At 39.0% G+C, this 15,959-nt stretch overlaps 1 protein-coding gene across 1 annotated transcript in view; it reads left to right on the top strand.

The window, feature by feature from the left end:
* nell2a (neural EGFL like 2a) overlaps nt 1–15,959 on the top strand; it is an 83,129-nt gene that overhangs the window by 19,348 nt on the left and 47,822 nt on the right. The window contains exons 9-12 of the mRNA XM_006782520.3: nt 1,514–1,616; nt 6,110–6,201; nt 7,777–7,882; nt 8,427–8,555. Coding sequence (XP_006782583.1) covers nt 1,514–1,616; nt 6,110–6,201; nt 7,777–7,882; nt 8,427–8,555 — 430 coding nt within the window. The remainder of the gene's footprint in view (nt 1–1,513; nt 1,617–6,109; nt 6,202–7,776; nt 7,883–8,426; nt 8,556–15,959) is intronic.

Raw genomic sequence — 15,959 nt, 5'->3', positions numbered from 1 at the left:
GATTTCACTGCCTTTCAGTCTACTCAGCTTCGGAACATGAAACTCATTCACTGCTACTGAACTGCTCCAACCAGCCAATGAGATGACTTTGCGCACCACTGCCCAACATGCAAAAGATAGGAAATCACATATCTCTCAGTGCACCGCACCTAATTGCACTTGACAGATGATAATTATCATCAGGGATTTGTTCTACCCACTCATCCAATGAAATCGCTTCATTCGTCGAGAAAGATGTTTTGCCACTCCTGGGCTGCAATTAAGGCATTAAATGGGATATGTTCTTACCTTATGTGTGGTAATTAGCTGTGACCTTTAAAATTCAAAGGTCATGCATTAAGATGTTATCAATTATGTGGATCAGGTTCATAAATGTTGCTGTCACAGAGCTTTCAATCGTGGAAACTATGTTAATTACAGTAACAGCCGGAGAAAAGGAGATAGTATTTAAATATGTTAGATATACAGATTACTGTAGAAATCTTCAGTTTAGTGGATTTGCAGCACAGTATTCATAGTCCTCGGCTTGGCCAGAACTCTCTGAATATTTAGAAGATGCAACATAGGATTTGGGGGGTTGAGTAAGCTGCAAACATCTGTCCATCCTGTGATTTATAATTACAGTCTAAAATGCATTAATTTCAATAGCAGCCTTGCATGCATGTAGCCTATGCCAATTATACAAATGGGGTGAACAATATAATAGAAACATCAACATAATGTAGTAGTTCATCATTACCAAAAAATCAACAAATACTAGCTTCATAAAAATATAGTTTGTTGATGGACCACTGTGTTTAGCTTCAATTGTGTGTTGGACAGTAAGGATTTAAAAATGGCTGACAGAAATTCCAATGTATGTTTGAAGTTCAGAAACAATGTTATTAGCCAATATCAGCCATTGATATTAGCTGTTTCATCATCATTTATAAAAGCCAGTACATAAATTAAAAAGGAACAGATGTGAGAAACACCCTTCAACTATCTTATGAGTGTCGACACTGCATAGTTTGCCCACCAGAGGGCGCTCTGTAACTTTCCTGCAGTACCCCACCAATTACCACCAGCCAGTACTGCCAGGAGTTCTCGAGTATTCCAAGTAAAGATTATATTTAATTAGCATTGTTATATTATGTTAATGAGGATAATTATTGGGGATATCTATTTGCGTTTGAAAGAAAAAAATATTGGCCGACATATCAGATTTTTAAATCACCAAATATCAGTGTGGGTATCGGTAAAACCCGATATTAGTTGTTTTCCAGTTTTTCCATTCTTATTTTTTTAATGTTAAATTTAAAATGAAATCTAATTATTATATATTTTGTTCAAAATGCAGTATTTGCCCAATTTAGGTGATTATTTTCAAAAAAGAAAATCAATATAAATATAGTCAGATTTTTAGAATTGTTGATACTGAAGTAATATGTATCAGTTCAAGCACCAAACACCCAGTGTCACTTGAGTTCTACTAGTCACTCTTTAAACTAAGTGTTGTGTTTCTCTCTACCAGAATGGCACGGTGCAATGTGAGGCCATCTCCTGCCCTCCCCCTCAGTGCCCGGCGGGCACAGCGCCTGCCTACGTAAAGGGTGCCTGCTGCAAGGAGTGCCAGCGTGAGTGAAGTACCCTTAACCTCAGCACCCTCCTACACTCATACAATCATGGACACAATTGCGCACAAACGCGCACACATAACAGCAAAACAACCTCCATCACCAGATTTAGAGCACATATAACGCCTCCACAAGGGCTGCCTGACAATTGACCAGGGCTCTGCTGTGTTGCTAAGCTACCTCCTAACATGTCTCTTGAGATGAGTCCATCCTTTTTGCATATACATGGACCAATCAATTATTCACTAGCCGGCTTTCAAAACACAGATGGCCACCAGTCACACAGACATGAGCCAGTAAATCTGGGATCGCTGCATGTGATGTAAACTAGTTCCTATTTATGGCATGGCATGTTGAGGCTGTGAGAAAAGTGAAGAGGAAGGGAATGTGAAGGGTCTAAAATGATGCTCATAATCACACTGGCAATAGTGTCTCCATAAATGTCCATTTATTAACTTTTGAACACTGATATGTTCTAGCTGGATAAATAATTCCATTTCATCACATTGCTACATAGAGGGTCTGTTTTTTTTCTTTTTTCCGAAAGACTTTGAGCTAAGCAATAAACTCTTATTAGCCTCTTCACCGCAGCACTCTGCATCTCATATTCTCTCAATTCCCCTCTCAATAAAAATGGATTTCAGTGGGTATTATCGTATTATCGTTTTTTTTTTACATTCTGCTGATAGTATCCCAAATGAAACTTTAACAGATGTGATATATTTTCTTTTGAGAGGCAAAAAGAACTGCCTGCCAACTTATAGAACACAATCTAGCACATGCATTAAGCAAAGAAATTTATTACCGTACGTCTGAGTGTTTTCAATAACTGGTGTTCGCACCTGAGATGTGTTGAAGGTTACACACCATATGAGCGATAGAAAAATGTACCAGACTTTGTGCATGTGTGTGTATAGTATTTCTTAGCAGATTTGACTCCACGTCTTGTGCAGGCTGACTTCATTTGAGAGCTTCTTCATCGCAAGCACCCACGCACTTCTGCCATCCCTCTTCCTGCTTTGCTTGTAAGCGAATGACACAGTGAAAATGCTGCAAAAGCAAATAATAGACAAGATTTACTCTATCAGGAAGAAACAATTAGTCTGGGATGCTAATCATCTCGTGTCAGCATCTTTTTCCACGGAACCATAGGCCTTGGCCGATACGCAGGGGCTTTAAGCGGGACTGTAAATCTGCTGCCGTGTTACCCAAATACAAACACGTAGCAAGTAATGCCCTTAAACTCAATATCCCTATTCTCCCTTGTGTCAATGAGGTAGACAAACACACAGCTAATTACACGTGCTCTCGCTTTGGAGAGAAGTGTACCGCAAGTTTCCTTGCTACAAAGACATGATTTGCTCTCCAAATTAAAGGCTTATCTCACAGCGCCGGGCCTTCCAGGGAGGAGTTCTGAGTCTCTATTTTTTTGTGTGTGATTGTCTGTCAAGTAGAGCGCCAAATGGCTGTTTTAGAAGTCTTCGCTTTTATGATATGCTGCTTTGTGATAGGGCTTGACCTCCAGTGTCAATCATTTCTCCCCCTTGTATCAGACTAAAGCTGTCTGACCCCAACTGCTCATCAAACACACACTTTCTGGCCATGTGATTATTTTAACCTCCACCACCCCAAGAACCCCCAGTTACATGAAATGGCTTCTCCTCAGTGCCGCACTCAGGAGTGCTTTCTCCCTCTGCATATTAATTATGCCATCACTTCTTCTGTTGTTTCTTAATTGAGTTTGACACGCTTGATTTGGTTCAACTGTATTCACCTGAGGGCTTTAAAAAAAAAGGTCTCACAAAAAAAGTGTAAATAATAAGGACAGAGTGTGTGATGCACGTTAAACAGCACTGTTAAATAACTCTTGACATCTAACTAGTGTTTGCGGTCACAGCTGAGCGGAGACGCACAGATTTGGGTTCAGCAGTTACAAAAAGAGAACAGTATGAGTCACATCTTTTTCAGATGAAACAAGAAAAAACCTCACAATCTGAACAAGAGCCTCTATTCTTTACAAACAGCAGCAATTCAGATCAACTTCCTGTTAGATCCACATCATCTACGAATTTCAAGAAAGGTCCCCTAAACAATTTCTAACACTCCTTACTTGCCCTTTAAATGATTATTTCAAATGGAAGCTCTGACATCATTTGTCTTTTTTAGTGTGTAACATTTGGTCATTTTCTAAAACAATGCTGTTAGCTTTGTGGCATTTAAAAAACAAGGGTCATAATGTTTGCTTCCTTTTTTTGAAGTAATTTTGTTTGTCTGGATATAAACCAAGTAGAAATGAGCTCAGGGCTTGTGCAATTTCTGTTTGAGATAATTTTCTTACATGTCACTCTGACCTCTTTCCAAAATATTTGAATCTTTCTGCTCTGCCAGGAGAAAAATAGTGTCTCTTTATCAACTGTGTATTTAACTTACGGGCATGGTGCCCTTTTTTAAATTATATTGATTTAACTTGGTGGTAGTTACACATGCTTGCATTGACCAGTTCTTAGTGTATTCACCACCTGCAACACATGCCGATTTCCTCTGCTTAGTTTTCAGCAACCAAATTGTTGTTCCTTGCGTGTAGCTTAAACTGTGAGCTCTCTCATGATAGGATGTAAGCAGATTATAAAATTCTGATGGGCCTTTTTTTAAAGAGCCTTTTGTCCTCATTATTTCAGCCGCTGGTTGTGGGGTCTAGTAAATTAGTTATGATGATGCGATTTTACAATTCAGATTAAATTTGTATTGGAATTCTTCAGAGAACATGCAGATCCCAAATCTTTTCAAGCCGTATAAGAAGCTCCAAACCAGAATGAAGCATCTGTTCTTCCAGGGGTGAAAAAGTGGTTACCCCTAATTTGGGTGATATTGTGACAGATTGTTTGGCTCTTTTAATTATTTTCCCACATCATACTAAATCATTTGTATGATGTCAGAGAATATATACACTGCTCAAAACATTAGAAGAACACTTTTTCATCAGAGTATAGCATCAGGTCAGTTAAACCTCTGGGATATTAAACTGGCTAGTTAAGTAGCAGCAGGGTGTGTGTGTGTGTGTGGGGGGGGGGGTTATTAATTAGTTTCAGCTGCTTTGGTGTTAATGAAATTAACAAGAGGTGCACCAGAGGTACAACAATTAGACAACTTACAAAACAGGAATGGGTTTACTGTTAGATGCCACTCTGTTGTTTTTGCTAGTTTTTGCAGTTCTGGATCCTACAAATTCAAGTACACATTAATACGTGCCATTGCCAGAAGGTTTGCTGTGTCTCCCGGCAGAGTTACAAGAGCATTGAGTAGATTTCAGGAGATGGGTAGTTACTCGAGGAGAGCTGGACAGGGTCGTAAAAGATCCTTAAACCATTAGCTGGACTGGTATCTGAAGACACACATGCACTTAGGGGCCACACAAATCACTCAATACTATTCTGAGTTATTCTGGGTTGAAATTTCAGCATAATGGACTAGCCTGCTGCATCATTTTTTCAATTTGATTTTCGGAGTATCTTTGAATTCAGCCCTCTGTAGGTTGATGATTTTCATTTCCATCAAGTGATGTGGCATCCTGTCCTTCCAAACACATTACCCAGTCCATATGACTATAGATACATGTATACAGCATGATTTTTTTCATATTGAGTGTTGCTTTCAGTGTGTCCCTTTATTTTTATTTTTTTATCAGTGTATATATGAAGAGACAATTTTGATCATTAGGTTCGATCTAAGGTTTTATGAATTATGACCATCTTGTTTTTCTTCGCATCTGGTTAGTAGCTGAAGACATTATTAACTTATTAATCTGGGAAACCCTTCAAAAAAAATATTATCCATAGGTTAAGCCAGCACACATGTCCAGTGGATATCCAGGCAAAGACTTACTATTCTATTATGTGGTCCTTGTTTACAAAAGCTAATAAAAATTATTTTTTGTTTTAACTACAATAGATTACAATAACACCATATAAGAAAGTGCCGTCCCTGCTTTGTTCTCTATGGAGATCATTGATCTGCATGTAGCATGAGCCTAGCTGCTCTACCTTATCAATAGAATCTGAATACTTATATGCAAATAAATAAAAAAATAAATAATGAAAATGTATTCAACAGCTGTTCAAACTCAAGCATCATAAGTATTGAGCTGTTATCTGTTTGGAAATGAAAGGTATCATTGTTCGCATCCTTCCATCTCCAAACCCCATTTGTATTTTTTTACTCACATGTAATTCTACGGCTTTCACACAGTTCAGCTAACATTTCTGCTACTCTTTGGTGATCATTAAATATTGTCTAAATGTCTTACACCAGCACATTTTTTTGGACCTGCATTAATTAATTAAAAATAGGTCACAGCCATTTAAAAAAGGGAGATGTAGGGTTATTATCCTGTGCAGATGATAAACCACTGCAGATTTTAAAAAGCAATGTGTTTTTATGTGCATAATTGTTTATTATTTGTTCATTGCGCCATTTATTTATGTGTCTGCTAACAGCTGTCTGCTTATTTGGTGGAAGAGAACTGGTGGAAGGAGATCAGAAAGCTGTACGTGACTCTGCTGGCAGGTGCCTGCTGTTTGAATGCAGGGTAAGTCATATCAGCACACACGCACAAAGGCACGCACGCGCGCAAACACACACACACACACACACACACACACACACACACACACGCGCAACCATTTTCATTTAGAAGGCTCTTTAGAATGTCTTTTTGAAAGAGACCCCACATTAACTCATGGACCTAAACACTTCAAGTCTCCTAATTTTCATATTGCTCTGCATGACAGCTTACTAAATACTTATGCTGTGTGACCCACTGTGGCAGGATACAATACCCCATCTTGTGAGTTTGTCCGCTTTAGCTCAATTTCATTGATCTGTCTTGTCGCTGTCCTACAAAAAAAAGAAAAAAAAGAAAAGACGACCGAATCCCACTACTCAATTTTACATTTGGAGGCCAAAATGTAAAAAGGAGGTGTACCTGTCAGTCAGAGAATGCCACATCTATTCTTCAGTCCCAATCATCAGATACCACAGTGGTCCCAAATTAGATTCATTCCCCAATTATTCAAAGTATTTGCTTTTGTCTGCCTGGTGCACCAGATGGGTGGGTTGCTCACTTTTGGGAGTAATTCGCTTGATGACATTATTCCAGGCAGGCCCAATCAATCACAGAAAAATGATTTGAAGTTTTTAATCACCCAGCTCTATCATATCATCCAGCTCCTCCATGAATTCTGCAAAGCTCCATTAGAATCTGCAGTTTCAGACAGCTGCCTGGCTTGCTTGCCCACACCTGGCCCATCTGTAGTCCCAGTTAACTGACTGGCAGTCACAGGCAGATCAAAGAAGTGCTGTCAGTCAGCCCACTGCTGCAGACTTCTGCAGGCTTCCCCTGACAGCTGCTTGTCACGTCTCTGATCTTCTGTCTGCCTGCTGGCTGCGAGGGAGGTGGGTTGGGTTGGGGGTGCAAGTTTTGGGTGGTGGGTGGCCAGAAGTAGATGGCAAGGCTTGTTTGGAAAGTTGTTTGGGGACTTTTGGGGGAAGTTTGTTCCAGAACTTTACCTGTGCGTGAGCCGAGATCATGGCATATTATAAGGACGCCTTTTTAACCTCCTGATTTAAGGTTATCCTTAGGAAAACATTTGTCCACTAGGAATTAACAGAGGAGGTCTGTTGTTTTTGTCGAACTATCTGTGGCAATCTGGAATCTAAAAGGGCATCAGTTGGAGGTACAAGGATGAGATCATCACATTGGCCTGCCAAAGGCATGCAGGGAAACAGAACCTCATAATCAGGTTTTACACTCTGACTAAACGCACATGCAGGGATAATCTAGAAGATTGATTCACTGTTAGTGTAATAAAGATGCATCATAAATCCTGATGTAAATTGCTGAGGATAACAAGAGAAGAAGAGCGTGCTTTCCCCTTCTCCTTTCCCTTTTCACAGGTAGTTTTTTGGGGCGAAAAAATGTGATTGACCAATGAGTAACTGGCTTATAATGAACACAGAGGGAGCAGGGAGAGTGGGGCCATGAAAGAGGAAACACAATGGATGAATAATTACCTCAATAATTACCTCTGGGCCCTTAGGAAATGAAGGGGGCAGAGTTCACCTAAGAAGTTGCTGACAAGGATTTTGCCTCCTCTCTTCACAGGACAGGACCATGCATCGAGTGGTCCCCAGTGAGCCTTGTCCCGAACTCAACTGTCCGGAGTCGGAGCAGATTGCTTTGAGTGGCAGATGCTGTAAAGTCTGCAGAGGTATTGAAGAAGCATGATCTTATACTTCAGAAAACATGCAAGAATTCAGACCTGTTAATGCACGAAACCTCCACACCTTTGGAGCATGTTTATATGCTAACTGTTTGATTTTGACATTTGATTTCAGGTCATTCAGCATGACATGTACACATTTGTTTTTCAAATGAATTCTCTCTACAAGGTGATTGGGTAGTTTTTCTGTTCTTTTCTGTAAGAAAGATCTCCTTTATTTTGAAATAAATTGCAGCAGTTAAAAAGTGCATGTGAAAATTGAATTGAAAGTTGTAAAATAATAAGTATGGTCTTTAAATTTTTACCTACTCATTCATAGTGCAGCGTAGTTTTCTGTGAAGTCAGATGTAGAGAGCATATTTGAGTGTATTGCCCTCATATACTAGTAAAAACACCACAGTTAAGATACTGTGGAGGGGAAAAAAAAGGTGTGGAGCTATGATATAACCTTTCGACTGCCTCTGTATGCCTCTGTCACTCCTCTCCTTTTCTATCCTCTGAGTCTCACCCTTTTCCTCCCTGCCTCCCGCAGGTCATGACTTCTGCTCAGAGGGCAACGGCTGCATGGAGAACTCTGACTGTGTGAACCTGGAGGCAGGAGACTGCTGTGTTTGTAAGGATGGCTTCCGCCCACTGCGAGATGATAATGCCTACTGTGAAGGTATAGTATGGTTCTGAATAACAATCTCTGTGTTAAAGTTTAGCAACTAGCTGCTCCCAAAAGCAGTGCCCAGACAAAGGCGAATGTTTTATAGACTTATTAAAAAGCAGAAAACTTGAGTGGGAGAGGGTTTAGAGACAGAGGAGTGAAGAAAGGGTGGTCGGGGTTAGCAGTGTATGTCGGGTGAAAAGCATGATGAGGAGATAAGTACACTATAGACTGTCAAATTAAGAATAATGTGCAGAATGGAAAGTTAACATTGGCAACAGAAAGAACAGGAGAAACTGGACCTGGAAGTAATAGAGCAGCTAACTCTGGAGGTGATGGTGGGATCTGGCAGGGACTGAGAGGAGAGACAGTTTGATATACATGGTGAGACAATATTATGTTGTGGTGCCAACCACAGGGGTTTAAGGCTGGAGAGGAATAGCTGTGCACACAGATATGTGTACCCAACAGGACCAACAGACTAACAAGAGACGGAAAAGTCTAAGGGACAAAGCGCTTTAGAGATGACATTTGCAGCGAGGTGGAAAATGAGGACGTGTTGATCAAAGGATATACTGGATATAAGTCTCTTTATTCTCTCTTACTTTTCTTATTTTTGATGTATTCATTCACTTGTTCAGTGTTCCAAAAGTAATACAGCATTTTTATAATGTTTTATATGAATCATTTTCCTTCCTTTAGACATGCCAACATAATAATAGCCAAGATTTTTCTTTTACTTCTGCAGAGGTCATCTTACAGTCAGTGTGACAGCTTATTTTCCAGCTTCCAAAAGAGTGTTTATGCTTTTCAGTCTGGAGAATTATAAAACGAACTGAACAAAATTTGCCTCAGGCCTTTGGTAGATAATCCAGCACAAGGAATCCAAAACATTAGGTCACCGTTACTAAATGTTTATAGTTTTTATTTTACTAAGCAGCAGGTTATTAGTTTCCTAGCTTGACTGAATCTCATTCAAAAGGTTAACCCCCACTCTGTACCCAAAATTGTTTGGAAGCTGTAAATAAAAAGAGAATACAACTATTTACGCAAATCATTAAAACCATAAATGCTTGTCGAATGTAAAATTGTTTTGATGCTGACAACATGTGTCAGACTGAGAGAACAAAAGACTAAAAAGATGAAGAAGGCTTCAGCACTGTGAACGACTAATTGGAAAAATAGGTGAACATAGAATAACTTAAAAATAATGTTTCTCAGTCTTAAAATAAGAGAATTTGGGTTTTTTATCCTCAGGTTGCATGATGTCATTAAAGGATTCAGGGAATCTGGAGAAAGTGCTGTACAGGGGACAAGTAGAAACCAGTTCTAAATGGCCATAATCTTTGTGCCCTCAGGTAGCACAGCATTAAAAACAGACTGATTCTCTAGCTGAAGTCACTTCACTGCCTTCAGGAGAAAAAAAACATTGCCATCAAACAGCTACAGCAAATAGTTGCTTGCAAAATCAAACTCATGGACTCTGCGTGCGTTTTGATGCATAAATGGCAGAGAAACCATTCTGTACAGTATTGATGATAGTGTGAGGTCCATAAATATGAGTAACTTCCCATTGATGCAGATGATGAGGCAGGTTTTGGAGCAGCATACTGTATGTTGCCATCAAGATGATGTCTTATTCAAGGACAGCTTTGCTAAACCGCTTAGCAATAACATCTCATCAGAACCGAACCGTGCCTTGTATAGGACAAACAGTTGCTAAATAATCTACAGGTCATGCATATTGTAAATCAGATAAAGGTGCCTCAGCAGACAAAAGCACATTATGAAAAAACAAAAACTACAAATTAGGCCCCGAAACCTAGGAGAGTTAAATAATTTGCAAATGACTGCATTCTATTTAAATGTTATACTTTGCTGGTTTTATGCTTAGTTGGTTAAAGTGTCTGTCTTGTAAACAGGAGATCCTGGGTTCAAATCCCAGCAGTGCCTGATTCGTAGTGTTTGTTGTCATTGTTAACAGAAGGTAGATTTCCACAATTTCATGTACAATGACAATAAAGGGCTCCTCTATTCTATTCTCTTCTTTTCTCTCATACAGCCTGGCTTTCATCAGAGTCAGCTTTTTATATTTTCTACCTAAAAAATGGAAACACATGGGAGCATTTTCAAAATATTTCCCCATAAACCCCTTAGTTGAATTCATGGTCTTTTTTTCCACATAATCCTGTTGTGATGGGAAATGTAATCCTCTCATTATCTGTGTCCACATCAACAATAACTGCTTTTCATAATGCAATTTGAGACCCTTGTGTTTGTCTTCTTAGTCAGTAGATTAATTTCTGATATAAAAACAAGCTCAGAGTTTGTATGTGTGCATATATTATTGGTCTCTCTGTTGGCCATCAGATCGCTCATCACTGAGGTCATGTATTACTAAATGCCTGCAAAGGTTCACAAGTCTGCTGCCTTTCTGCGCTTTTAAGTCAAACACAATGGGATTAATTATATCAGCAGTCTTCCTTTACACAAAGAGACACTGTTTTCCTTTATTGCCTTTTGAACGCCCCACACTTTTAAATTGCCCGACTGAAAAACATTGTCTCCACCTCATTGAGCAGGTCATTTTATGTTGATGGGGAAGCTATGAAAAACCTGCTCACAGAGTTCAAACGTTCACCCTAGAAACTGATGGCGCTTCAGATGAATTTCTCATCTGCCATCTTGGTGGAATCTTACCAGATGCGTCATTAAAAGATTATAACTTTATCATCTCCAATGCTATCCTGTACTAAAAAATGTAGCAAACATCATGTAATAACTGCTACCCCTGTGTATCTCTGGCATTAATGAGCAAACAGGGTATCAAAGTTATTTAGATTCATCTGCTTTTGACCACGACAGCTGCCCTGTCAATATTCAGCCTTCTTGATCTTTCTTTTTTTTATTGTGTCTGTGCAGTTTTAGACCCTCAGTCCGTGAGTTCATGTATGTTTTTTAATTGTAACCAGGGTGTTAAATGATTGAGTAGTAGTACTTCACAGCTTCAGTGGATCGCACATTAATTTAGTGGTATGAGCAGTTGTCCAGGTAATTAGTCAGAGGGAATCTGCATAATTACAGATACTATCTGACTCAAGTTAATGAGGAGTAATGCTGTGGGTTGCAGGTTGTAATCAAATAGTAAATGCAACCCTCATCCACCATAGCACTGTATCTCCATGATGTCCTTGAAAACAACATTCAGACAATGGTGGACAATAATGAACATTAACGGCAGCGCCGTTGCTGAGCTGGAACCAGTGTCACAAAAGGTAAGTGTAAACAAATGTGCAACAGGAATAATTTAGCACAGTGCTAAATAATTTGTTTTCTTAAACATTATTTCTGTTGTGTGTTTGTTTACACTTACCCAGTAATAAATCCCACAGTGGTGGAAGTACTTGCTACTTACTGAACATTAGTTATACAATATGAAACATTGTACAGCTTCTTAACAGGAGAAAGGAATTTAAAATGCTATACCTAAACCATTACCTTGAAAATATTGCTTATATTGTAGGCAGTACATCAGGAAGATTGTGAGTATGAGTCAGACTGAAGCAAAGGATTTTGTATAATAACAAGTAGACTGAATTTAAACTTTCTGTTGAATTAGTTACATTAAACTTATCTAAACCCCTGTTTTGAAGGCTCATGTTGAGCTTTTTGGTTGCCTTCATATTTGTATTTTTTTAAGTAGACGTTCCAAGTGAGGAGTGGATCTGGTTGACAGACACTACACAGCAGCATGGTAGTGAAATGCTATTTACCAGGTAGCTGTGCTGTAAAGCATAGCCTTCTTTATTGGCTAATTTACTCCAAATGGGACCATAATTTATAAAACTGACTACTGTCCACCAGTGTTGGTCAAGTTACTTGAAAAAATTAATCAGTAACTAATTACTGATTACTTCCCCAAAAAAGTAATCCCATTAGTTTACTGATTACTTATTTTCAAAAGTAATTAATTACTTAGTTACTTTTTAAAAACACGATTTACAACCTGAATAGATGATAAAGCGATAGATCTTTCAGCCCAATTCTACTTTTTCTGCATAATCCATCATACAAAATGTAATCAAATGGAAAAGTGTCTTTTTAAAACTTGTTTTTTAACATTATGCATCAAGCAAAAATTTAGTTATATGCAACATTCTCTGACTGGAAGAAATTTGTTTAACATTTAAACCTATTTTCTGCACATTCCAGCACATAAAATAAAATATTTTTTTGTGTTTACACTCACTCTTTCAAATAGATGCAAGTAAAACACAGCAGAAAATAAATAAAATCAAAGACTCAGCGGTCCTGTTGCTCTATTTTCACACGTAAAGCAGGAGTGGCGTAGGCGGAGGTTTGCCCTGGTGCAGGTGTGCTGCAGCGGTCAGTTGAAGAATCTGCGAGTTTCTCTGTGAGTTTCCCATTACGTGGTAGCGCACTCGGTGCTTGCTTGGAAGTTAAGGGGTTTTTTTCGCTGTAAAAAGAAGTTTTCTTCCCACTCAGTGAACAGCGGACGCTAATGCTTTTGTTACTTTTTATGGAATCAAACTCAAAGTAAGGTCAGTACTTCCACGCTTTAAACGCTGCATGCTCATACTCTCTCCTGCACTCGATATATTATCGTTGATCTGCACACAGCTGTTGCCACAAACGTCGCACTCGCTTACGTCATTGTCATGAGACACTCTCGCAAGAAAATCACGGTTTTAGTAACGCAGTAACGCAATGTGCTTACGGGAAGGTAACAGTAATCTAATTACCGTTTTTGCAATAGTAATCCCTTACTTTACTCGTTACTCGAAAAAAGTCATCAGATTATAGTAACGCGTTACTGCCCATCTCTGTTGTCCACACAAGAAGTATGTGAAGTAACAATATTATAAAAGCAGGAAAACTCTTGCAAGCATACAGAGGTGTTAGTGTTATAGGCATAAAATATTTGCGCTGACCATCTTAAGACTTTGAATTGATGGAAACTGAGCTTTCTTTTAGGTCCATGAACGGGTTTCACCTCTCATCCGAGGGACTTCTTCAGTTCTAAGAAGCCCCTCAGATCATGTGACCCTTACGACTCGCATGATAACAGGGTGGGTCAACCGCTCTCAGGGCCACCTCAAGTGACAACCCCCCACTGGAGGTTAAATACCTGCTATTCCCCATCAGCTTTTAGAACCGAAGAACCCTCACGGATAAGAGAGAAACGTGTTTATGATCCTAAAGCGAAGCTCGGTTGGCTTCAGTTCAAGCATTCAAGACTACCATAACCTGGCTGACTGACTGATATTTACTGACCCTTTCCTGTTAGCTTTCTTCGTGGTATGTTAGGTCTCCTGCTAGCAAACAGTCCACCACAGGTAATGTAGTGAGTTGTAAACACAGACCAAAATTAAATTGAATTGGATTGATCGTGTCTGCTGTCACTGACACTCGGCGTGGCATTTCAAGTTCGGATCAGATTGATGTCCCATCCGAATAACTGATCCGTGCATCTTTTATACGGAGTATTCAATGTAACAACAAAGTATCACCTATAAAAGCACAACATTAAGTTCTTATAGGATGCACAATGCATTACTGTACATAAATAAATCTGGGAAGCATACACATGCAGTGTAAATATCCCAGCAGGTCTTTAATTCATTTCAATTCAATTGAATTTTATTTATTTAGTGCTAAATCACAACAACAGTTACCTTAAGGTGTTTTACCTTAATTCAACAGTGCAGCTGCTAGCTCGCTACACAACAGATGTAGTTACAGATATTTGTAATTAGTGATTGTTTTTAGGAAGGAAATACAAGAAATATCCCATTTTCCTAAAAATATATCCAACAAGATAACCAGCGTAACAGTGTCACTTAAGCTGAAACAGTATTGTAGTAGTGTGAATTGAAAGACTCAAAAAACATGTTAAAAGTTTGCAGCTTGATTCCTTTTGCTCTTTAGTGATCGCAAGTTTATCACACAAGCTCTTTGAACGTTTTCAGCAGTTCATGCTTGTAGAAATAAGGATGTAGCCACCCATGTCATTACCAGCGTAAAAGTGAGTGCAAGCAGACAGACCTGTGCCTCCAACATCAACACTTCAGGCTCCAAGTATTCATCTCCATTCATCTCGAGAGCAGGCTGACTCTTGCTATGAAATTGGATGGCCGTGATTGTGGTTAGTTTTTGCATCAAAGACTGCACAGAGAAACCTGAAATTGACTCAATATGATGATGGAGTTCTCTCAAAAGCAATTGATTTTTTCTTCATCTGTCTCTGTACACAGTATATGATTGTGTGTGTGTGTGTGTGTGTGTGTGATGCTCAGTTCAACAAAAGAATTTTAGTGTTCATGCACCATTTTGTGGCTGCAATGATATGTAAAGAAAGATGAATGAAACCACCTGCTTTCAATTCTTAATGAGCGTCAATGCAGCAACACTTGTAGGTGGGATTATAATTCAAACTTTAAGCCAATTATTGTATTGAACAAAGTAGGGAGATTAAAAAAACATAAAAGAAAGAAAAGCATGGGTACACAGCATTCAAGACTTTATGTATATGTACACATACACATATTTTTGGGTTATGTCAAACATAACGCCAAAGATCGCTAAAAGCAGAAGCAGATACTAGCTCTTTAAAACATTCCTAGGTCAGAGATGCGCTCAAAATAGCCGATGAGATCACTTCTGTGTAAATTTTTCATAGAAACAGCAGTAGGGAAAACTCAGGGGGATACTAGCCCTGCCTTTGTGTAAGTCTGTGTGGGTGTGTGTGAAGTTGCATGTATGTGTGTGTGTTTGTCTGTGTGTTTGAGTGCTGAGTTCCCCAACAGAAAAAGAGCCCAGTTTTCTCTCCATCCTATTCTCACAGAGCAGTCAGGCTGAAGGCCTATTTTGCTACATGCGTGCATGTGTTTAGAACAGAATTAGACAGAGGGGCGAGCAGTGGAGAAGTGACAGACTGTGTGATTGTCTCTAAATTGAACAATCAGTATAGTTCAACGTGTTGAGATAATGCCATTATTCATCTCAGCATTGTACAGGACTGCAGGCAGAGAGACATCTCCCATTGTTGTCTGCTTTTTGAAATGCCCTACTTTAGAAATTCACTGTCAGAATTGTGCAAAAATAAGAGCTGTTTGATTTGTTTTGTTGCAATCATATGGGAAATGTGAAAAACGGAACAATATTGTGTTAAATGAAGAAGTGGAGTATGCAACGGGGTTTTGTGTGCATACAATATTGCAGAATGTGGCGTTTTATTAACTCACTTTACTCGCGTTACGTGCAGGCACAGCCTCATTATTGAATTAATCATGCTTTAATGAACTGCATTTAGACAAAAGCACCTCCAGTGTTAAATAGTACAACAAGAAGTGAGGTAACTATATAAGCGTAATGGGGTCATTTGATCCAAATTAA

Source organism: Neolamprologus brichardi, chromosome 7, assembly GCF_056152115.1.
Source record: "Neolamprologus brichardi isolate AB-2024 chromosome 7, ASM5615211v1, whole genome shotgun sequence".
NCBI classification, from domain to species: domain Eukaryota; kingdom Metazoa; phylum Chordata; class Actinopteri; order Cichliformes; family Cichlidae; genus Neolamprologus; species Neolamprologus brichardi.
Note: the sequence above shows the minus strand (reverse complement) of the source record. Positions and strands in the feature narration are given on the sequence as shown.